This window comes from Pleurodeles waltl, chromosome 1_2, assembly GCF_031143425.1.
Source record: "Pleurodeles waltl isolate 20211129_DDA chromosome 1_2, aPleWal1.hap1.20221129, whole genome shotgun sequence".
Classification (NCBI taxonomy): Eukaryota; Metazoa; Chordata; class Amphibia; order Caudata; family Salamandridae; genus Pleurodeles; species Pleurodeles waltl.
The window spans coordinates 1123937751-1123963021 of NC_090437.1; the positions used below are offsets into that span (position 1 = coordinate 1123937751).

Sequence of the window (25271 nt, forward strand, 5' to 3'; positions counted from 1 at the left end):
GATTCACCCCCCTGCTTGAAGGTAGGCACAGTGTAGAAGCTGCCCAGCTAGAAGGAACTGTGCACTTAGTAGCCGCATTAAACTCTTGGCACAAGATGGGTTTTCCCATTATTGCCTTGTCCCTGGCTCTGTGCTGTAGGTAAAAAAGGACCTTGTGCTAAGTAATATCTAAAGGTATTCTGCCTAAATGATTTACACCCCTTCCCTCTACCAGGGAGGCATTGTCTTCAAGGGAATCAAAAATACCTAAAAAGTGGTTGACCCAATCTTGTTGAGAGATAAATGAACTGAATTCAGGAACTGTCATGTTTTTAAAAAGGAGCATTAACTGTGATCCAAAACAGGGAGACATTGTCCCTCTCAGCTGCCTTGGCCAAGTTTGATCAGGCCATCCTCTCTGAGCACCTTTTTCCTAGAAGCAAGTGCCAGGTTTTAGTTCTTCCTTATTTGCCTAATGACTAAAAGATCTCTGGGGGAGCTGTGCAAGGTGGTCAGTAAAGGTTTAGATATCTGAGTGCACCAATGATTGAACAAACCATGTTTCTTTGTGGTACTTGGTCTAGAAGGACACATGAGTAGTGCATTAAGGTACCTAGTAATATTTCCAAAGGCATGCAACAACCTGTCATGGTCTATCTCGTACCCAGGCAGTAATTGAACTTGAATGAGCTCATAGATAATCATGTCTGCAACACTTAATGAGGGTTAACCACTATCCATTTAATACAGTTATTGCTAGGCCTAACTGAAGTGACTTTATTGACACACAAAGGTTCTGGTGAAATTTCTGCCTGGAGAGACATTAAACCACTGGTGGGTTGTGAATGCTCACAGCAGTAGGAATGCTTCTAAAATTATGAGCAGAGTCACTAGCATTAGAAGACACCAAAACGTGGTCAATGGTGGTATGAGTGTCTCGGCCAATAAAGAAAGGAATGTGTTCATTACTCTCCATGTTGCTACTTTCCAGTAATAAAAGGTCATATTTAAAAATGAAGAAGTTCAGTGATTTCCCATAATCGTGAGGACAGTGTGAGATTCTGACACATGCAACATCAGTTAGACTACATATCAATGTAGCTTGGAGAAGGCATATTTGTATATTGAAATCACAATCCCAAAAACGAAAGTATTTAGAATGAATTGGGCACAAATACGCTTCCAGCCCAACATCAAGGGCTTGGGCAACACTGCTACGGGAAGTATCAAACACGTTATAATACTAACTAACCAACAGCAGGTCGGATCCACCCCTGAATGATAACCATAAAAATTGGAAGTAAAGTGAAATAGAAAGACCATCTGGTAGTGACAGGTAACAAGTTCAATACTAGAACCTGTCACATTTGGCCCAGCCAGCAGGGGACGACATAGCTGCTGAGATATGGATTGGATCAACATGCCAGGTTTCCAGGAGACTAATTACATTCTAGACTGAGGTAATGTAGTGCCAGTGCCGGGAAACTCAACTTACTTTGGGGCCCAAAAGAGCTCCATTTAGTGAGAAGGCAAATCCCTGCATAACCTAGTTGTTTTGGTTTTAAGAGTAAAACCGGAGGGTTGGGAAAATCTCTATTGGTGTGCTCATGTGACAGAAGACGATTAGTAGGTGTTACTGTGGCATTTGATTGGGATATAGAGACCCCTTAGCATGGTCAGACAAGTTACACCTGCAGCTAGAAGATGAGGATTCCACAATGGAATGTAGTCAGTCAACCTCCTACAACTTACAAAGTACTCAAGGCCTGAAACCTATTGTACAAAGGGATATCAGTGGGACGGTGAGCAGTTAGTGACTGAGTACCTGATTGATCTTTGGGTGCTTTTCGGGCTCGACACAGATGGCGATAAAAATAGCCCAAGGGTAAAAGCGCAATGGTCCCATCTGTTGGTATGAAGGATGTAGGCCTTGACAAAGACTCTCTTGCAAATCTAGGATGTTCAAAATTGATAATAACACAGTCCCTCTTTAAAGATTCCTCAGCTGGGCCGATCCATCCATCCCTTCTTGTCAGCAAAGTTTGGCCAGCTTTGGCAACTGGAAAAATGAACTTGGATTGAAGCAACTTAAGGACTTTGGGGGTCATTCTGACCCTGGCGGTAAATACCGCCAGGGCGGAGGTTGGCGGTAGCACCGCCAACAGGCTGGCGGTGCACCGCCGGGCATTCTGACCGCGGCGGTACAGCCGCGGCCAGAAGCGGAAAGCCGGCGGTGTACTGCCGACTTTCCGCTGCCCATGGGAATCCGCCATGGCGATGGGGATTCTGACACCGCATACCGCCATCCTGTTCCTGGAGGGGTGCCGTGCCAATGGCATGGGCACTGCAGGGGCCCCCGTAAGAGGGCCCCACAAAGAATTTCAGTGTCTGCTTTGCAGACACTGAAATTCGCGACGGGTGCAACTGCACCCGTCGCACCTTCCCACTCCGCCGGCTCCATTCTGAGCCGGCGTCCTCGTGGGAAGGGTGCTTCCCGCTGGGCTGGCGGGCGGACTTTCGGCGGTCGCCTGCCAGCCCAGTGGGAAACCCAGATTGACCGCCGCTGTCTTTTGACCGCGGTACGGTCTTCTGGCGGTTCCCGCTTGGCGGGCGGCTACTGCCGCCCGCCAAGCTTAGAATCACCCCCTTTGTTCTTTAGCTGGATGGGTGATTCAATTGTGCTGGGGGAGGGGTCAGGCATTACAGCCACATAGGGGCAAGAAGCAGAAAGTAAATTGATGGTACTGGGTTGGGAAGCTCCTCCTCAATGCTTTGCCTCCTCATAATTCCATGGGTTCGGGAAGAATCATTAGAAGGGGGTTCGATTGGATGCATAGCACCAGGGTTCTTAGCTGCACTACTACTGCAAGTCGGCTGGGACTGATTAGTCCAGGTAAACTCCTCTGCAGGAGTCAGAGGTCCCGCCTACCGCTGTGTGATTCAAGGGCTAATTGATTTTGACAAAATTGGTGCAATGCGGAAGGGCGACTACCTAAATGACTGTCTATGGCATGGATAAGGCAAGGGTTTGAATTAGTTAAAGGCATGTCAGTACTGGGCAAGGAACCAGTGTATGTGTATATGTGTAAGTTGAACCACATCCCTACCTGACTTAGTTGTGAACTTGGTCTTTATGCTACATAACAGATTGTCAATCTCCCCCAATCATTTACTAATAGGTGAAAGTAAACTTCCCAAAAACCCCTTCACACTATCAAAAAGCCTTCCCTGAAATAAATCCAAGTCCCTAGCAGAGAGAGTAGAAGGTTCTGGACCGGTGACTTTGGTAGTATTGGTTTGATAGTCTGAAGTAGGGAAAATTTCATGGCTGCCTTGCGTCTTTTGCGTTGGGCTGGCGGTGCACTATTGTGAAGTGATGGTGGAAGCAGGCTATTACCATGGTTAAAATGGTTATTGTGGTTCATAAAGTAAACAGGAGGTGGTGTATGTGGAGATTGAAAAGCTGGCCCTGGAAGTATATTTATGTGACAATCTTGCTGGATAGTGCGGCTAAGAAAGAGCTTTTTCTAGTACACAGCACCATTTAAATTAACTGTGTAAGTATTTCAGAATATATCAGAATTATGAACGCACAAATGAAGCACACTTTTTGTTATTTATGAATCTTGTAGGAATCAAATACTTAAAATTATCAAAACGAATTATTAAACTAGGTGATGCTATTTCCACACGTTTTTGTCTGTACACTGTATCGTTTTATTAGTAAAGCTGTATGTCTGTGCAAATGTAATGGTCATTTTGATTGAAAATGTGTTGTATGTAATTGCAGTTTGCTGCCAGATCATGAATAGTCTACTCTACGCCACTCTACTCTGCACCACTCCACACCACTGCACTCTACTCTGCACCACCCCACCGCACTCTGCACCGCACCACTCCACTCTATGCCACTCCACTCTACGTTTCTCTACTCTATTCTGTACCTCTCTACTCTGTGCCAATGCACTCTTTGCCAGTCTACTCTGCACTCTAAAGTGCTCCAGTCCAGGCCACACCAGTATACTCTGCACAGCTCCATTCTACGTCACTGTACTCTACGACGCTCTGCAACACTGCACTTTATGCCACTGCACTCTACACCAATACACTCTACGCCAATGCACTTTACTCTGTATCACTCAACTCTAGGCCCCTGCGCTCTACGCCAATCCATTGTACTCCACTCTACTCTGCATCACTGCACTCCACTTTACACCATTACACTCTACGCTACTCTATGCAACTGCACTCTACCCTGCACCACTCTATTATATACCACTTCACTCTACTCTGAAAAAATCTACTCTGTGTCACTGCACTCTACGTCACTCTGTTCCACTCTATGCCACTCTACTCTTAACCTCTGAACTCTACGCCAATGCACTCTCCACAACTGCACTGCCTCTGCACTGTATGCAACTGCAATCTACTCCATATCACTATACTCAACACTGCTGCTCTCTACGCCACTCTATTCCACTCTTCTCCACTGCACTCTGACACACACTCTACTCTGCAACACTATACTTTCTACTACTGAACTCTACTCTGCACTATGCCACTCTACGTTACTCCAGTCTATCCCACTGCACTGTATGGCACTATATTCTACTCTGTACCACTCTATGGTATTCTACTCTGCACCACTCTACACCACTGCACTCTATGCCACTTGACTCTACTCTGCACTCTACACCACTGCACTCTGTCAGTTGGTACAACCCTTCTAAATTTTTCTCTCATGTATCTCTCCTCTGACTCATCCTGAATCATATTTTACTACTAAGATCTCCCTAATCCCTTTCTACAGACTCTTCCTCCACCTCTTTTTTACCCATATCAAACCTCATCTTACTACTATGATCTCCCAATTAACACTTCAAGATTCATCCCTCCTCTATTCCTCCATTATTCTATTCAATCCAACTAACAGACTCACATGCCCTCCGCTCAAATTAACTCATACCTCCCTATACTAATACTAATGCTGTACTCATATTTCCCTATACTAATCCTTTTGGGTTCCGGAATAGCATGCTGCTCGCCGAAAAGCGATTTGATGCCTCGTCATGGATAGTAAGCGCTATATAAATACAATTACAATTACAATTACAATGTTTAGGGGAGGAGCACATGCACTTTAGCAGTGGTTATCAGTGGTAAAGTGCTCAGAGTCCTAAGGTGAACAAAAAGATACAGCAACAAAATAGGATGTAAAAGGGCAAAATGTCTGGGGTAACACCACCCTAAGGTCTAACAGGCCCACTGTTAAAGTAGTTCATGTGTCTGTTAAATATGAAGACGTTACATGAAGAAATGGCCAATGACTGAAGAAATACTTTAATTTGTGAAAAAGCCATGCATTTGCTAATTCATGTTGTCATTCAAGTACCTTTCAATGTGTCACTGAATAATTGAGAAGTAAACAAGAGAACATGATTTGAATCCCTACCTGGTCAATGTGGATCGAACTGTGCAGAAAACATTTCCACCCTGGGCTGCTTCTAATAATAAAGCGTCACCTCGGTACAGTGTGGTTCATTTACAGTTGCGACTACACAAAGTTCTTGCATCAAACCTTGGATGGTCATGAGATTTAAAAAAAAGCCTGGTGCATCTACCCCTGGTGAGCCTGCTGGCGGTGCTCTGTTTTAGTCTAAACACAGATGGAAATCCGTAGTGACAGAGTGGGCATGTGAGCCTCCGTTTCGATGTGCGCGTTTATTTTACAATCCTTGATTTTGACTAGAGCACATGCAGTAAGTGCGGATAAAGAAACACCGTACAACGCTAATTACCCCAACACCCAAAGCATTTTGTGCCTTCTGTTCTGTCACGAGCTAGTTAACATCTGCTCTCTAGGATTTACTTAGTGCACTTGATCATTAGCATATTACCGCGAGGCCTCAGTGAGGGCCTCTGCTCTCTTTACAGACTGTAATGTGACGTGATACAATGTAAGGAGTATTTTGCACAATAAAATAATGTATCCAATATCTAATTCAGGTTCCTATTCCGATATATATATATATATGAAATGAAGATTGTCCTGGGAAGCGTGTTTTCGGCACACTTGTTTTTCTGGTGGTGCAGGTTTTAGGCAGGACATACCATGTTATAAAGAAAGGATTCTCTTTCAGATTCGAAAAGAGAAGAACCGCACTCCATCGTTGTGCCATAAATCATTCTATTTTAATTCCATTAGTGAAATCTCAAGCAAAATAAACAAACAGGAATCTCCTGACGCGTTTCGGTCACACGGACCTTGCTCACAGGTGTTTCCTGTACATGGATTTGGCGCTTTAAATCAACTACACCCACTTCAAAAAAAGGTTCCAAAACAACACACCAAATGTAATCAATTCTTTCTAAACATCACTGCAAAATACAAATAAATATCTATAAACAAAGCAAAATAACAAAAAACTTTTTACAGATATATTTTCTCTTTCAAGGAATATAATTCACAAAAATCCGAGATGTTTTTCCCCCTCCATTCTAAATTGCAATGTCTTCTGGTATATGTAGTTTGAAAAATCCCTTTAACCAAACGGTTATAAATTTTCAATTTGTGTTCAAGAAATTATGTAACGAAAAAAGATAAGAAATAAAGAAAAAAAAAGAAAAAATCATCACATAAGTTTCTCAAAAAATACAATGCTCTCTTCAGCTGCTGTCAGGAAAGTTTCAGGGTGATCCGTCAAGTGGGGTCAGAGAAAAACGGGGGTCCCAAAATGCTTTTTCCCCATACATTTTTCCATAGGGATTTTGAACAGGAATAGCGCCCGAACCACTGGACAAAATTACACCACATTTGGTAGAAAGGTAGCTCGTGGCCCAGAAAGCGCCCCTTTTGTTATTTGGTGTAAATCCATTCAGTAGTTTTTGAGAAATTAAAGATAAAACAAAGTTATGTATATAGGGATGTTAATGCTCCGCAAACCCTTCTGATCTTGTGCTGATATCTGATTGGCTGCCAGCACTTCAGCAAGGAAGTGTTGGCAGCCATCTTGGGACTCAGCTTCAGCTGAGTCCCTGAAAAAAAGATTAAGAAAAAGAAAAAGAAAAGGAGCTAGGGTAGGTACACCCTGACCCCTTAGCTCTGGTGCTGGGGTCCCAGAGGGACCCACCCAGAGCAAAAAAGCATTTAAAAAATAATTTAGTCAGGAGTCACTGCAGATCCCCGGATCCAGTGAAAATGTAAAAAAAAAAAAAAACAAGCATGGGCTCCTGTTCTTGTTTTGTAAACAGCCCCTGGGGGGGCTAGGTCCTGGGAGCATTGAAAATTTGAATGCGGGGGAAGGCTGCATGCCCCCTGCACCCTAGAGACCGCTACCTCCGTGGGGCAAAACACAGTATTAAATATGGGGAAGGGACCACCACCTCACTGGGACTAACATGGTATTAAATGTGGAGGCTGCCTGGCCCCCCTCACAGCTCCAGGGACCACCGCCTTCCTGGGACCAAACAATAGTAAATGCAGAAGGGCCGACCGCCCCCTCCCCCACCACAAAGAGGAAATATCTCTCCAAGGGGCTCAGCATTCAGAATTGAGGGGAAAAGGGATTCTTCTCATAGCTACAGGGAATCTTATCTGGCCAAAGTCCAGCTGGGTATTGACATATTGAAGTTCATACAGCAATCTGATTCGTCAGGGCAACAGTTCATTTGACGTTGAAGGGGCAATATCCAATAGGAATTAATCATACGACTCTAACTTGAAACATCTTCAGGTTTTCCCAAGTCTGTCATGAGAACAGTGTCCATCTATGTAGCTCCACACGATATTGAAACAAATGTTTAAATTGCTAGTACACAGTCCAGGATGTTCCACATCCAAGGTCAGATTCTTACAACTCTATATGTGTAAAACATTAGCCATCTATTACCAAACTTACAGCCCCTGACCCCCTCCCTCCATTGCCTTCATGTATGCCATTATTGTTTCACTGTTACCCTCCATGGTGTGTTGTGCTTCTTGTGCCCATCCGGCCTGCCCTTCATGGTCAACTTGCTGCTCCAGCCCTGCCTCCTTGCCCCCTGCTCTCCATTTTTCATGTGTAGGCCCCTTTCCCCTCCCTTGTCTGGGCCATTGTCCTGCCCCTGCCTCCTCCCTGCTGCCCTTCATGGTCTGCTATGCTGCAACTGTCCCTCTTATCTCTCCGGTATGGTCAGCTTGCTGCCCTTGCCTCTTTCCCCTCTGCTTTCTGTTGTCCATGTGCATGGCCCTGTCCCCTCCTTATTGCTATCCACGGTTGGTTGTCCTGCACTGCTGTCCGGCTTGCCCTGTGTGGTGTATTGAGCTGCTGCAACCCCAGACGTCTGCCCTGTAAGGTCAGTTTGGTGCACCTGCCCATCTCCCTTCTGCCCTCTGTTATCTGAGTCCATGTCCCTATCCTATTCCTCCTGCTTTCAGTGATCCAATGTACCATACCTGCCATCTTGAACTTGGTAAGAGGAACATTTTGAAAAATAACCTGGGGAGATCATTTGCCCCATTGGCTTACATTGAAAAACAGGAGATTTTAAGCAGGAGACAAATAAAATAAAGCCCCTTTGGGGTTAAAAACATCAGGAGTGTCCTACCCGAATAAGGTCTTTTGGCATGTATGGTTGTAATGCCACTGCTTTTTCCTTCTGTCCTCAATGGTCTGTTATATTGACACAGCCTCTCTTGCCTATCCTGCATGGTTGGTTTGTTGCTCCTAACTCCTTTTTCCCCTGCCCTTCATGGTCCATTGTGCTGATGCTGCCCCTCCCGCCTGCCCAGCGTCGTCAACCTGTTGCCTCTTCAACCTCCTTCCTGCCCTCAATTATTCGAGTCTGTACCCCTGACATCTGCCTTCCCGCAGTATTCTAAAAACTAGATTGCTAACATTCTATATTTATTACAAAAGTGTGGCATGCCTGACGTCATCTTAAGCACTCAAAACTGTAATAGCTAAAGCATTTCCTCTAGAAATTATAAAAATTAGAGGGTCTTATTTCCATAGAAACTATAGTTAGTGCTCTAAAAACTAAAATGAGGATATATTTTCTGAGTTCTCAAATAGCGACAAAGCACTTTTAAGTTATTTGCTATCTTGATTTTTTTATCCAGTTGATCACTTGATTATATGTTACTGAGGGGAGAGAATGCAGTGTTATGGCCAGAGCTGCAGACTTTGCAACTGAGGAACCAGGTTTGAGTTTCGTAGTTAGCTCGACATCCTGTTATTCTGGGTAAATCACTTAGGGCCTGATTACAACTTTGGAGGAAGGTGTTAGTCCGTCCCAAATGTGACGGATATACCACCAGCCGTATTACGAGTCCATTATATCCTATGGAACTCGTAATACAGCTGGTGGTATATTCGTCACATTTGGGACGGATTAACACCTCCTCCAAAGTTGTAATCAGGCCCTTAATCTTCCCATACCTAAAGGCCAAAAGGAATGCGTCCTTGTGTAATGTAACTGATGCGCCTGTAAAGCACTACAATACCTTCAGGTCAAGTCTGCGCTATATAAAACTGCAAAAAAACAAAAACATAAAGGGGCATATTTACAAGTCCCTTGCAGCACAGTACAGTGCCCGCACATATTTACAAGGCCACGTAAAGCCACCATACGTGACTTTTCATGGCCTTGTAAATATGGCCGCCTTCCACGCATAACTCTGTGGAAAATGGGCATTCCATGGGTGTTACTGTTGGTCTTCCCACACAACATCCATGGAATCTGATGCATTCCCAGATTTAAAAGGTTTTGTAAACCTGGGAATGTGTCAGATTCCTATGCCACCCCAGGGGGTGGCGTGAAAGTGTCACAGCAAGGAGAAATACCTTTATTTCTTCTTGTTTTTTGCTCTTTCTATGTGTACTGCATCTTGCAGCACACATAGAAGGAGGAAAACCCCATTAATGATTGTTTATGTGCAGGAACGTTTCCATTCCTGCACATAAACAATCATGCCTGCAACGCAGGCACTCTTACACCATGGTGCAAGGGTGCCTGCGTTGGCACCAGGCTGCCAAGGAAAGTACAGGGATGGGTCATATTGCTGTAAATATGACACATCCCTGCACTTTCCTAATGGCACAGAGCAGTGCAGCAAGCTGGCTTGCCGCGCTATGTTGCGTCATTTTCTAGTAAATATGGGCCTAAGTGTTTTGCACACTTCTGTCATTGGGCTATACTTTGGCTACATTTGGGTGATATTTGTACATTTAGGCTCTTTTGTCTCTGGTGGCCCTCTTGGGAGGCTTTTGTGTTATGAAGCTCCCTAATCTCCTCATTTATTGCAGCATCCTCAGCAGAAAATGCTCTCAGTTTTCCACTTTGATTCCATCAAGATGGCTGTCAGATGTGTCACACTTTTGGCATAAGCATAAATTCAGAATGTTAGCAGTCGAGTTGGCTATTGGAACACTATAGTAAACTGCTGATCACCAGGGAGTTAGCAGGCAGTCTGCTGCTGGTGTGGAAAGTGCATGTTTCAGTCTACAAGTCAGAATGGTGTAATAAAATAGAAGAGGAAGATATCTGAGAACTTAAGACGTGTCCTAATTTTTCTTTATACAGCACCAACCATATTTCTATGACAAAATGAAACCCCTCATTTTGTTACTTTCTAAATTAAATATTTTAAGTTTTACCAGTTGGATTCAATCAAGATGACTTCAAGTGTGCCACTCTTTGCCATAAGTAAGACTGTTAGTGCTCCAGTTCTTCTTTAGAATACTCTGGAAGGCTGCAGTAGAGCACAAGAGGATAAACTGACAGGCTGCTCCTGTTGGAAGTATATTTTTTAGTGAGAAGGTCAGACTTCATTCTCATTTGGCTGAGAAAGATCGTAAGAATTTACAGAAAATATGCTCTCATTTTAGCTTCTGGAGCACTCTCCATAACTTTATGGGAAAATCACAGGAGTTTTCTCTCACACATGAGTCATGAATTTCCAGCAGAAAACTTTTTAACAGGGTCAAATCACCTTAGCAAAAAATGATTTATGTTGTAACTAAAATCAGTTATCACCCTTTTTATGTTCTCCTTTTTGTGGCCCTCTAAACCTATCATTTACTATAATGGATTTCAATACGGTGCTATCATGTATATTGGTCCCAAGATAGGTGCCATCACTTTCTGGTTGAAGTGCTGTCAGCCAATCAGAGCTCACCTTGAGATCTGTTCTTATGCTCCGCACAAATATAGAAATTTATTTTTCCTTTAATATCTCAAAAATTACTGAACAGATTTACACCAAATAACAAAAAGTGTGCTTTCTGGACAAAGTGCTACCTTCCTGCCAAATGTGGTGTAATTCCGTTCAGCGATTCGGGCTGCAGTTGTGTCTAACATCTCTATTAGAATTAACATGGGAAACACACTTTTTTTGACCCCTCTTTGTCTCACCCGCCACTTGATGACTCAACCTGAGACTTTCCATGCATAACAAGACCCAACAAGACACTTTTTTTGGAAAATTTTATGAAGATTCGTCAAACGGCACAAAAGATATAACCAAGTCAAAATATGCTTTTCTGATGGAGACTAGGCCCTAACAATACCTACCTACTGATGCCCGCCAGTAGGTGGTTTAGTTTAGATAGATAGATAGATAGATAGATAGATAGATAGATAGATAGATAGATAGATAGATAGATAGATTTTGGGTAACCCTTTTGCCCCTACTAATAAATCCTCTCCAGTGTGTGAAACTAAACTTTATAAAAGCAGAATCCTGTCAGCAAAACGTTACACTGTCCCACATAGCACTTTTTATTCCTTCTTCCTATGCGTCTTGTTAAATTTAAATTATGATTTCATATATACTACAAAAGAAGGGCACAATTTAGAACGGTTTTAATTTCCTTACAATGCACTTTGCAGTTAGCACATTAAAGCTTAAAACACATTTTTAATATTACCACCCAACAAAAACATACAAAGGCAAGCTGAAAACATTTTCAGGGTGAAAATGTAAAAGCTACTACCCAATATGTACTGGACTCCGCCATAGAGTAAAATATTTTCTCTTGGAGGAGAAAATAAAAGTTAAATATCCAAATGCATTGTTTGTTTAAATTTCTACCTGTTGATTGCGAGTACACCTGGAAATCTATGACTGGTGTAGATTTCCTTCCAGAGATCTGGTATATTTCACTGAACCCTGAAAGATTGTTCTCCGAATTATTGAGGTAATTCTACAAAAGACGTTTTTCGACATTATAAGTGGGGCTCTTTTGAGTCACAGCCTAGCACCCTTCGTATGAAAAAGTGTTCACATTTATTTTTTAAAGGGGAACCAATTATTTTTCATGAAGTGCTACATAAAGCAAGTGGGCAACCTCGTATTCACTACAGTGCTAACGTTGATGTCCTGTCCCTTCCTCAGCCCAAGAGGACTCAAACACAGTTGATCTATAACTTGATTGTATTATTGACTTCTGCGGGTGACCCTTTATGGCCCTTTTAGTACTCTGGACCACAGATAGATGAGCTTACCTTGTATACGCTATACAAGTACATTGGATCACAGATCGATTGTTTCATCGTTTTAGATGAGGGTTTAGTTCATAAACTAGCTAATTGAGCTGAACACCTGACTCTAGACTGGTAGGTTACAGGTTTGAAGTCTGGCACTCCTGCCTAAGACTTGTACATAACAACTACGATACATTCATTGCATTGAGTTTTGTTAGTAACATCTTTTGTTCAAGTGCATGGAAGCATTTCAGTTTGTATTTAGCACTAGATCTGTAGCTGCTGTTTATGCTTAGTTCTAGTTTTTTCATTCTGACGAAGAAGCATGTACTCCTGCTGCTGCCTTGTCAAATGCATTATACAGCTATGCAAACAGTAAACAAATGTTTTACAAAATATCGCTTTTTATTTTAGATCTTGCCAGAAAGATAGCACAGCAGAAGTTTGCAGAATTTCATGGAGAATACCAGAAGGTAATTATATCTATAGTTTGTTATGTAATGAGCCTTTCATCAGTCCACTAACGTCTTACTGTATCTAGACAATGCATATAAAGAGGGTTGATTCACAAATGATGATCCTAATTAACTGTATGTTATTACAGGTGTACAATCATGATATAAAGAAGCGCTTCATAAAAGTTCAAGTTGCTCGCACTGAATGACATCAAAAGTATCTCACAAACTGAGCATTGACAGAATAATGTCACGTCAGTTTACAATTAGTGTACAAAAGTGGCCAATACATAAAATCTGCCCCCTCAAAAGAAAACATCCCACAGCAGATTTGACGAGGTTCACAAAAAGTGCAAGATTTGCTAGTAGTAAAGAATTGCACACGGGGAAATGAAAAGCGAAAAAGGTGTATGTTCTAAGAGAAGAACTCTTCCCCATTGAGAAAGTATACCTTGAGTATATAGAAAATATAACTATTTTCACAGTCATTTGCATGTGTAGGTTCCATATCCAGGCCATGCAGCAGTGCCTGCGGCCAAAGTGTTCTTTCTTTCTGTGCATCTCACACGTCTTATATACCAGACATACTTTATGTATATTGCTCATGGAAATGTATGCGAAGCAGAAACAATCTAAAGCTTCTTTATAGGTGTAGGCACATGGAGTAAGTAACTCAAATGTGTACAGTTTCTGCAGTTGTAGATCACCTGGTGGGCACCCTCCTGCCTTCTAGTGTTCGGATGGTGATGGTTAAACTTATTTTTGTTCGAAGAAATGCCTTCTATTTGCAGGTGACTCGTGGTACATTGACGGAAACCTACAAAGCACAGTGACACAAACACTACAACTCTGCTTGTTCTCCTTTTCTGCCATTGGGTTTGTAGTTGTTTTCGATTGTTGCATGAATGCTGTACCTGAAGGAAATGTTGACACCTGTGTACTTGGGGAACAGAAGCCTCCCACTGTGGCACTGAGCACACCATCCAGGAGGGGATAGTGATGAAAAGCATTGGGGTCAGGTAGTATGAGAATGAATCGGATGGAGGAGGTAACAGAAAATACTCTCTTTCAGATCTGGCTTAATTGAAAAGACATGGGGTGTGTAACCTCTGCTTGCCAAAGGACCACTACAAAATTGTCTGCTCAAAGTGAACACATCGCTTCAAAAAACGATTTGGCACTGAAACGATAGACATGATATGAGGCATATTTACAAGAAGGTGGTGCATCGGTCAATTTCACTGTGCCATTTTTTTGGGCCTCCCTGCGTCGGATCGCCCCTCTTGCATACATTATGGCTGGTGCTGGCATAATTTGGCACAAGAGTTTACAAAGTGGCACAATGCAAGAATTGCGCTACTTTGTGAATACGGCGTGGGGGAAAGGCCTCCTAATGCCATCTTAGCGTAAACAAATGATGCTAAGGTGGCGCAAGGTGGCACTAGGGGCTTGTAAATATGCCCCTAAGTCCTCTGCTTAGTCTGCAACTGGCTCAGTTGCCTAAGGCGTTCAGGCATTTGAATTGATGAGGATTGGGTACCACTGAGGCCCACAAAGAGTTGATCCCAAGCTCTATTTCCCAATATGACTCTGACTTCAGACATCAAGGTTCTGCAGCAAACCCCAACAAAGTCTGCACCCAGGACAAAGATAACACCTTGGCCCACATTAAGAACTGGCCTCAAAAGGAAGCAAGGATACTCGCCCTACAGAGACCTTTCAATGGCCATCCCACAATGAATTGCCCCTGAAAGGAGCTGATTTGCTACAAACATACAGCCTCAAAAGGAACACCATTCTTTTCCTAAGTCACCCCCTCAAAAGAAAGCTCTGTCCCTACATTTAGAGTTGATATCCATCATAATTGCTGATAGTTCACCATCAGAACCAGCCTTCTGCTTTGGAAATGTTTAGTCCTGAGGGCACTCCAAAAAGTCTGATGCAAAAAAAAAGGCATAGATGACTACAAAAGTGTTGCCGCCCATCAGTGCCACAGCTTCAAAACATACACAAGAGCTGGAAAACATAGTCATTGTCCAGCCACTGCTGCCTGATGTGCACCAGTGCACAATACATATCCTGCCACAGTGCAAATTATTGCACATTCTCCACAGATTTCACAGTAAGTACAACAAAAGAAATGTTGGCTTAATGCTGAACAGAATATATCACTTGCACATAGAGTTTATCCTATTCCAAAGATCAGAAACACAGATGACTGCTACTACTCTCTTGACACTGGTACAGAAAGAGATGGCAACATGGATTCTTATCCACAACTTCCCTACTAAGACCCGCGGGTAGTAGAACAAGAGGATGATGCATGGCGTACTTACACAGTTGATCCACAAGAGGATGAGCCTTTAGAGCCTACCTTGTTAAGGCGTCTCCTCATGATGGAACATCTGGATGCCACATGGTCATTCTAAGGGCTGACAATCAACATAATATTTCTTTGTGAGTTAGGGAACAAGAGAATGATTTCCTTATTGAAATACTTTCAATGATGAAAACAACGAACCAGTATTTGTCTATGCTCAAAGACATCCTGAAAAACTGTACAGAAACTTTAAAGACCCTATCAAAACAAGGGTGGTTATTCCTTCGGTCAAGAGTAAGTTTGGAATTGCACCACAAAGTGTCTCTTCATTAGTACTCCCAGGTTGTCTGGTGATGCATATGTCTTGAAAGCAAGCTTTTATAAGAGATACTCTACCTCCTGAAAAGGAAAGTAAAGAGGTAGATGCCACCGGAATTTGAGTTGCTGTTGTGGTGGGTATGCAATGGCATTTTGCCAATCACTAGCTCCCGTAGAACTCTGAGAGGAATCAGAGGGATGAAATACACAAATTCCTGCAGCATCTTCCTTATCCACATTGGGAAAGTGAACAACAGAGTGCGAGAGAGAGGCATATCATATCAAATCGGGATATCAGCTACACCTTAGATGTAGCAGACACAACCTTCATGCAGGTCAATGCCAGTGTTCTCCTCTGATGCTATGCATCTTTGCAGGGACACCTTAAACACACCCTTTCCAACAAGCTATTCACAGCTATTTCTAAAATCCTTTTGCGATAGGAAAATGGGTTTCTTACTTAACAAAAGCCATTTTGTCTTTGAAAACCCTACGTTTTTGAGAATCGTGGGGTTTGTGACATCAAATGACTTTGTACATTAGGCACATGGAATCACAAAAAGCGTTATTCTTTCAAACAATCACTAAATAAAATGGATTTTAAACTTGCGCTAATTTTAAGCGTGTTATTAACTGTTTTATAATTATCTTTTAGGTGCTAATGCTTTTATGTACATTTAATACTGGATGTTGGTTATGTTCTTATGAATGTAAAGTCTATTAAGTGTTGTTTCTAATAATATTACTGCACAAATTGATGTCTGAAGAGTGAATGCTATCAGGCAATGAAAAAGATTATATAAAAAAGGCCTGAATCTTTAGGTAAACCATCACCTGTTGAACGCTTACATTTTAATTGTTTTTGTTATTTTAATGTGTGCCCATGTGTTTGCCTGACCATATTCCTATTGTGTCTATTTAGCATAGAAATATTTTTGTATTAGACCCCCAACTAGAGACAATCCTCACCATGGTGCTTAAAGGAGTGAAACTTGAAGGATTAATGATAATTGCTGAACTATGCAATTTTTGCACACTGAAGAAGAGTTTGCATCAGTGTCTTTACACTTTATTTACAAATTGGCCGTATCCTTCCCTTAGAGTTAGGTATGTGGATTGTGCCATCTAGGGCTGATCTCATTTTTAATTTGTTACTGTGAAAGGACGTAAAACTATACCCACTGCTGCGTAATTTAACCTACTCACTCGCTCCCTTCCACCCGCCACCTACCAGCTTTTCCATATCCCTTCCTCACACATGCATGCTGTGGATATGTATGTTCCCAGATACATCTCTGGTCAGGAGGTATGTTTTTTGTAGTTATTGTGCTTGTAGTGCACCTTCAGGCACTCAATTGCTTCTTGGACGTAAGTTCCTGAGTGAGCAGCCCCTTCTGTGTGTGCCCGTCTGTCTGGGTGATGCCCTGTATGTCAATCAGTGGGGTTCTGTTGGCAGGTGCCTTTCGAATGCTGGCGGATGGTGGTTTGCTGCTTAGACGGGGCGTGGCTTAGTCATTGTTTTCTTAATCTTGTAAATGTTTCATTGTTCTTGCTGACTACTCATTACTCACACTATTTGTCTTTTGTGCATGCTGCTGCTTCACCTCTGTATGCGCTCTCGATCTGCTTTGACTCCCACAGCCAGAGAATGTTGTGCTGACTCTTCAGGTAAAGCTTTGTCGTAACATTTGATGGCAATATTCTATGTTTCGTTATAATGTGTCTTTCATATGCTTAACTGCTTGCTCTGTATATGACACGATACCCTACTTCTACTCCCAGGCATTTCATTGAAAAATCAGGTGCTTTACTTTACCTAAAAAAAACTGAACACCAGAGCTCCCATCTTTTGTTAAACAGGACCGCATTGAAAGCATGGTTTTCTGCAGACATGGGATAATCTTGTCAGGGTATTTCTACATTCCTAGTGATGTAATTAAGGGTGGGCACGCTTAGTAAGTGTGTTTTAGTGACATTTGTTACCGTTATATGTGGCTTGTATTTCATGTCATGCATGCTCTCGGGCTCAGGACCTTAGTGTATTTCACTATGTTCTGATATCTACTACGCCTCATGCGTGCAGTGCCATACATATACATTATTTAGTTTCTAAACTCTTCTATTGGGTTTCTGGTATGGGTTATATTGAAGCACATGCATCTACAGCTTTGCTGAGAGCAGTAGAAGCATTGGAAGTTTTGCCTGTAGCCACACTTGATCTCAGTTCATGATATAACGGATAAAGATCCCTTGGCGTACATTATAAGGATATTGCAAGTCACCAAGGAGTTCCATAATCATATAGAGGAACGAGGCTGAAGGCTGAGTTCCTTTATACGGTTATAGATCTCCAAGGTGACTTGCAATATCTTTGTCATGTACACCAGGGGCTACTTTATCCCATATAATATATGGTCACACCATCACCTTTCCCAAACACGAAGAATAAAAATAAAACCTATAGTGAAAATGTAAACACATCAAAAACCTGTTAGACGTTTGTTGCAAACAAATATTAGAAACAGTTCAATACAAGTCAGTTGTCAGAATGTGTAGAAACATGAAGAAAGTTTCTAGCTTTTCTTGAGCTAAGGAGTGCAAAAAATAAATATATTCTTTTACTTGTCATTTTAAGTTATTAAAATAGAACAGAAGCATGGTCTGTTTTCGTTGCTTTAAACAGCTGCTTCAATTATGCTGCATGACCTGATCTGCTTTTCACCTCAGCTGCTGGCACTGGGAGCAGACATTGTGACATCAGAACTCGACTGTAATAACTTAAAATAGTTGAGTTCTAACATGTTTTCTTTAAAATCGGCCACTGGGTGCGTCACTTGTTGCCGATCATAAACAAATTAGAGACTTTCGTTTATACAGGGATAACAGAATCCCAAATATTATAAGCAAATTAAAAAAAGTACTATTCTGAATTGCTAGTCAATATGATAGATAGTATGCCCTATCCCAGCTTTGTCCTGTTAGATGCCCAAACTGACCTCCCCACTATGTATCTCTAGCCCATGGGACCCTCACTTACACACTCAAGACTTTCAAACTTAGACACATCGGGACCACATACTTTGACATCCACTTTCCAGATATAATATTTCATGGAGCCCTGGTGCATCTACTTTCTGCCTAAATGATGGGCTAGTGTGGTATGCAAAACAGTTTTTGAGGTTAACCTGGGTGGCCAGATCTACCAATCAAAGTCAGTCATCAAAACCAAAGTAGAAAAGATGGAACATAGGTGGCAAAATCAGGAGACTGACAATCCTGGGTTATAAACAGAAAATATGTTCACATGAAAGAAAGATGAAAGAAAGGCTTGAAAAACTAGAATAACATGTTATCAATTAAAGTATAAACTCACTTAATTCCTGTTTCTTTTTCTTTTATGTGTATCTGGAAAAACGCACTACCTAGCTTTACACCAGCAGTTCTTAACCTTTTGACTTCTGTGGACCACCACTGAATCATTAATGGGATCTGGGGACCCTCACTGAGTTATTATTGGAAGCTGAGTACGCCCAGCCTTAGCAGGTTCTATGATTTGGGCCTCAAAACAATACACAAAAACATAAAAAGAAGTATACACCAAACAAATGCCCAAACACTTAAATATTTTGTTTAATTTACAATCAAATATAGAAAAAAGTTTTCACATTTCCAATCTGACTTCTTTATTCTTATACTGTATGAATTATAATTTATTCATTTTGAAAATTACTTACTTGTGTAAAACAGTGACGGACCCCATGTGAAGGCCTCGTGGACCCCCAGGGGTCCTCAGACCACAGGTTAAGGCCATTTGCTCTGGTTCTGCATTCCCAAACTTCTTCACTCTATTTGTTTCTTGGTTCATCTGAATGTGTTCTGGATCTACTTTCTGCCCATCACCCTCCAGTTGAAAGTAGCATCGCCAGCTCTCATTACACATTATATTGTGTCCAATGTTGTCCAATACATTGTCTCATTGTTAATGTGACCCATCTAATTAGCTGTCCTGACGCACATTCTTGCTTCTATCTGACTTGTGCTCTACCAACACAATTTGAAGTATTTAGAGTGAGTTGAACCCAATGGCTTGATCTGTATGGCTGTATCTCACATGAGAAACATATGACATGTGTTAACCCTCACCTACCTCATACCTATCCTTCAGTGTGCTTGGAGGCAGCAGATGGACTTTATAAATACCTAAAAAAACAATTCGAAACATAAGTTTGCCTTCTGTGGCACAATGTATGGAGTGGGAAGAGGGTTGGTCATATGGGAGAATTTTGTCCTGTAAATTATCAACGGTAACATGTTTCAGCAATTAAGCACCGAGAGTCCCCCAAACTACAGTTCAGTTGTTTTAGCTATTTGAGCCATACACCAATATAAAGCCAAGTGAAAACACTTGGCTGTGTCCATGACCATACCTGAACAATAAATGTATGTGTAAATGCAAGGAACCAATATGCCATCAATTACAATTGTCTTGTTGTCAGCCTCAACTTTCCCTCCGTAAAACATACATAGAGTCCATGATCAAAGTGCCCGTAGATGCCTAATTTATCAAAATACCCTGCTGACTGTTATATTTAAGATGATCATATGTAGACATCAAACTATTCAAAATACAGATGCGCAAATAGAAATAGAAAACAGGACGGTATTAGTTGTGACGAATCCTATACTGGTTACCCCTTGAATCAGGACCTAATTCATCAGGACTGAAGCTCAGGTCGAGGGGTTTTGGTGGCCTCCCAGTCACAGGGGAGCCATTTCAGCCACAGCATGTAAAAAGGTCCTTCCATGACCCCACACAGGCTTCTACAGAGCTCTATTAGAGGCAGAGCTCTCGCCTCAGAGAGAACATGGCTCCCCCGGCACTGATTCTGTCAACTAAAAACGCGCACTGTCATCCCTCGCTGGTAGCCTGCAGCCAGCCATCTTTGCCGTGGCAGCTGCTCTGTCTGTACGGCCTGAAGCAGAGTTTTTTGGACAACAGTTCCAAAGCCTGCAGAACACACAGCACGTGTGAAATAGATTTCCGAAAGCAACAGCAGCAAGCAACCAGACAACCGGAACACGTGCTCCTCACTACTTATATCACCTGGGGTGCAATATCTTTTTAATACTGCATGATACTTATGAGCAGATTCGTTTGAAGAAACATGCATCCCACTGACAGATACTAAACTGTAATTATTTTGTGCTATATATGCCATTTGCTGTCCCAGCCTTGTAGATAGGGCTATACCAGCTGCTGGCAGTATTACACACTTCAGTAGTACTGTCTTGCTCAGTGCTTAATTTGTAAATAAAAAGGTGCCGGTGCCCAAAGCCCTCCTCTTAAACACGGGGCTGCTGCAATTAAATGTGCGAGCACAGAATACTGAGGCCGCGTAATCTCGGGCCTTTTCAATTCATGGAAAGCCACTCCCTGCCCCATCAGCTCACCCTTGCAGCTTTCTAGTTTCTCCCCTTGTGACGCTTTTTCGTTTTTCCCTTCATCTGTCTTTCCCATATGTGTCTTTTGCTCGCAGCAAATGCTTGAGGCCGAATAATAAGCCTCAAAAATAAGTGCCGGTGTTCAGCACCGGAAACAACAAGCACAAATTAAGCACTGGTTTTGCTGAGGTGTAAATCGATGACCTACAGCTGCACAAGAATGCTGCAGCCTGTACATCACCCACACAGAGCCTTCCGTGCCAGGCATATGAGATTTTTTGATTTTATTTTGAATGGGACAGAAGGAAACTGATGCTGATTCATTTGGTTTCTAGGCGGATTGCCCGGCCTGGACCATTGTTTTGCTTAAGCTGTCTTGTCTGGGATGTGATGTTTGTACAGGACGCTGCAGCTGCTGTAACCTGTATGCCCAAAATGCAAAATGTAATGGCTCAATTTAATTAGTTAACTCTGCTTGAGGCACTATGAATCTGAGTGGCATTATGTCAGTCAAGTGTTAATTATCTTGCACATGTACCAGTGGGCCCTGATGATAAATGATAGCTGCCATTACACTGAGCAGAGGATTCTCTTCATTTACAGAGTTTTGAAATTTGTGTTTGTAACTATCCTGTTGCCTGTATAGACAGTCATTGGGTGCATTGAAAGCTAAAAGCCTGGATTATATATATATATATTCGGTCAAAATAAACCCCAGGATTGATACACTTGACATGTTATTTCCCACCATTTCTCAAGTGTGAAATTGGCCCCTTGTAATACTTAGGTGTGTTTCATCACACCAGGTCCTAGATTTATTAAACACGTGTGCGAGCGCTAGTATGTAAAGTGGTGCAAATGGTAGCAGCGTTCAACATTTGTGTGCAAATGCTTTTTTGCACTGAAAGTTGGCCCAAGTGCAGCAGAAAAAACGATTTGCACGAAAAGCATGGTACCTCATGTGGCGCGGCCATTTTGATGCAGGTGACAGTGCGCAGAAAATAAGATTAACCTACCAGCTAAAATTGTGCAGGAGCAAACATTTTGAGCAATTTTCCAACAACATAAAATGCACCAGAAACCACCCACCCCTGAAATGTCGCAATGAAGACGGTAATACGCTGACAGACACTGTGATTTCTGCAGCTGGTAAAAAATGAAGAAAAGTAGGCATGGAAAAAAATCTATTAAGTTAGGAGGACACCGATTGGGAGAAACGAGATGATCAAACAGAGGTATGAACTAAGCAGTGACATCATACTGAGGCTCCTAAAGCAAAATCAAGACTTCCTTGACCCAACTACATCAAGGTTGCAAGCAATACCTGCGTAAGGTAAAAATCACTTGCAGTGCTTCATCTACAGCATTAGACTTTTTCCAGAGCCTATATCCTGAAGATGTTGGGAAGTCACAATGCACACGGTCTCCATTCTTGCCACTTGTTCTGCCCATCACACCAAAGCAGTCCTGCCCCATCACACCATACAACTACAGTCTTCCCCAACCAGGCCCTAATTAGGATGAAGTTGAGACAGATGTCCATGCTATTGCCAATTTATCATGCGTCCTGGGTGCCATTGACTGTATGATGTCACATTGGTCCTTACTGCTAAAATTGGGTTGGGGTGGATTTGGATTGAGTGGGGTGGATGGATTGGATTGAAGTGTGCAGGGCTGAACTGGGACGGGATGGTGCGTTGTGGATTGGAGTAGAGTGTGGTGGATTGGAGTGGGGTGAAATGGATTACAGTGGGGTAGAGTGGATCGGTGTGGTATGGGTTGGGGTGGAGTGGATTGGAGTGGGGTGGATTGCACTCAGGTGAGGTGGATCAGATTGGATTGGCATGGGGTGAATTGGATTGGAGTGGGAAGGATTGGAGTAGGGTGTATTAGAGGAGTTGGACTGGAGTGAGGTGGATCAGATTGGGGTGGGGTAGATTGGGGTGGAGTTGATCGAATTGGAGTGAGGTGGATTGGATTGAGTGGGGAGGATTGAATTGAGTGGGGTGGGTAGGTGTATTGGAGGGAGTGTGGTGGATTGTATTGGGGTGCATTGGATGGGGTGATGTGGGGTGCATTGGATTGGGGTGGCGGGAATGGGGTGGGGTAGATTGGGGTTGGGTGGATTAGATTGGAGTTGGGTGGATTGGATTGGTGTGGAGTGGATTGATAGGAGAGGGGTGGACTGGATTGGAGTGGGGCAAATTAAGGTAGTTTGGAGTGGGGAGGATTGAACTGGAGTAGAGTGGATTCGTGTGGACTGGAGGGAACTGTTTTGGGGTGAATTAAAGTAGATTGTTCTGGTGTGGGGTGGATTGGGGTGGTGTGGGTGGACTGGATTGGTGTGTGGTGGATTGGGTAGTGGTGGCCTTAATTTGAGTGGGGTGGATTGGTTTGGGTTGGATTGGAGTGAGGTGGGTTTGGAGTGGGGTTGGGATGGATTGAAGTGGGGTGAGTTGGATTGGAGTGGGTTGGATTAGAGTGGAGTGGGGTGGATTGGACATGAGTGGGGTGGATTGGAGTGGGGTAGATTGGATGGGTTGAGGTGTATTAATATGAGTGGGGTAGATTGGACTGGGCTGGATTGGGGTGGATTGGACTTGTGTGGGGCGGACTGGATTGTAGTGAGGTGGATTGGTGTGGGGTGAATTGGGATGGAGTCGATGGATTGAATTGGGGTGAGGTGGAATGCAGTGGGCGAATTGGAGTGGGGAAGATTGTTTTGGATTTGAGTGGGTTGTTTGGGATTGGAGTGGGGTAGGTTGGAGTGGGGTAGGTTGGAGTGGGGCAGATTGGGTTTGGGCAGGTTGTCTTGGATTAAGGGGGGCAGATTGTAGTGGGACAGATTGTTTTGGATTGTAGTAGGACAGATATGAGTGGGGCAAATTGTTTTGGATTGGAGTGTGGCAGATGTGAGTGGGGCAGATTGTTTTGGATTGGAGTGTGGCAGATTGGAGTGGGGCATATAGTTTTGGACTGGAGTGAGACAGATTGGAGTGGGGCGGACTGGAGTGGGACAGATTGTTTTGAATTGAAATGGGACAGCCTGGAGAGGGGGAAGATTGTATTAGGGTGGATTTGAGTGGGGTGGATTAGATTGGGGTGGGGTGGGGTGGAATAGATTGGAGTGGGGCGAATTGGAGTGGGGAAGATTGTTTTGGATTTGAGTGGGTTGTTTGGGATTGGAGTGGGGTAGGTTGGAGTGGGGTAGGTTGGAGTGGGGCAGATTGGAGTGGGGCAGATTGGGTTTGGGCAGGTTGTCTTGGATTAAGGGGGCAGATTGTAGTGGGACAGATTGTTTTGGATTGTAGTAGGACAGATATGAGTGGGGCAGATTGTTTTGGATTGGAGTGTGGCAGATGTGAGTGGGGCAGATTGTTTTGGATTGGAGTGTGGCAGATTGGAGTGGGGCATATAGTTTTGGACTGGAGTGAGACAGATTGGAGTGGGGCGGACTGGAGTGGGACAGATTGTTTTGAATTGAAATGGGGCAGCCTGGAGAGGGGGGAGATTGTATTAGGGTGGATTTGAGTGGGGTGGATTAGATTGGGGTGGGGTGGGGTGGAATGGATTGGAGTGGGGTGTATTGGGTTTGTGTGGGGTGGTTTGGATGGGAGTGGGTTGGACGGGGTGGGGTGGATTGGAGTTGAGTGGGTTGGAGTGGGGTCGGATGGATTGAAGTGGGGTGAGTTGGATTGGAGTGGGTTGGATTGGAGTGGGGTGGATTGGACTGGAGTGGGGTGGATTAGAGTGGGGTGGATTGGATGGGGTGAGGTGTATTGATATTAGTGGGGTATTTTGGACTGGGCTGGGTTGGGGTGCATTGGACTGGTGTGGAGTGGATTGGACTGGTGTGGGGCGGATTGGATTGTAGTGAGGTGGTTTGTGTGGGGTGAATTGGGATGGAGTCGATGGATTGAATTGGGATGAGGTGAATTGTAGTGGGGCGAATTGGAGTGGGGAAGATTGGAGTGGGGCGGTTTGTTTTGGATTAGAGTGGGACAGACTGGAGTGGAAAAGGTTGGAGTAGGGCAGATTGGAGTGGGGCAGATTGGGTTTGGGCAGGTTGTCTTGGATTAAGGGGGGTAGATTGGAGTGGGGCATATTGTTTTGGATTGTAGTAGGACAGATGTGAGTGGGGCAGATTGTTTTGGATTGGAGTGTGGCAGATTGGAGTGGGGCATAAAGTTTTGGATTGGATTGAGACAGATTGGAGTGGGGCGGACTGCAGTTGGACAGATTGTTTTGAATTGAAATGGGGCTGTCTGGAGAGGGGGACGATTGTATTAGGG

The 25271-nt window shown here is 43.2% G+C and overlaps 1 protein-coding gene across 20 annotated transcripts in view; it reads left to right on the forward strand.

Moving 5' to 3' along the window:
- PROM1 (prominin 1) overlaps positions 1-25271 on the forward strand; it is a 616480-nt gene that overhangs the window by 226743 nt on the left and 364466 nt on the right. For 13 of the 20 annotated variants that reach the window (XM_069202406.1, XM_069202502.1, XM_069202387.1 and 10 more), the window contains exons 2-3: positions 12859-12917; positions 17179-17205. In XM_069202406.1, coding sequence (XP_069058507.1) covers positions 12859-12917; positions 17179-17205 — 86 coding nt within the window. The remainder of the gene's footprint in view (positions 1-12858; positions 12918-17178; positions 17206-25271) is intronic. The other 7 variants (XM_069202442.1, XM_069202511.1, XM_069202397.1 and 4 more) reach the window with 1 other exon arrangement.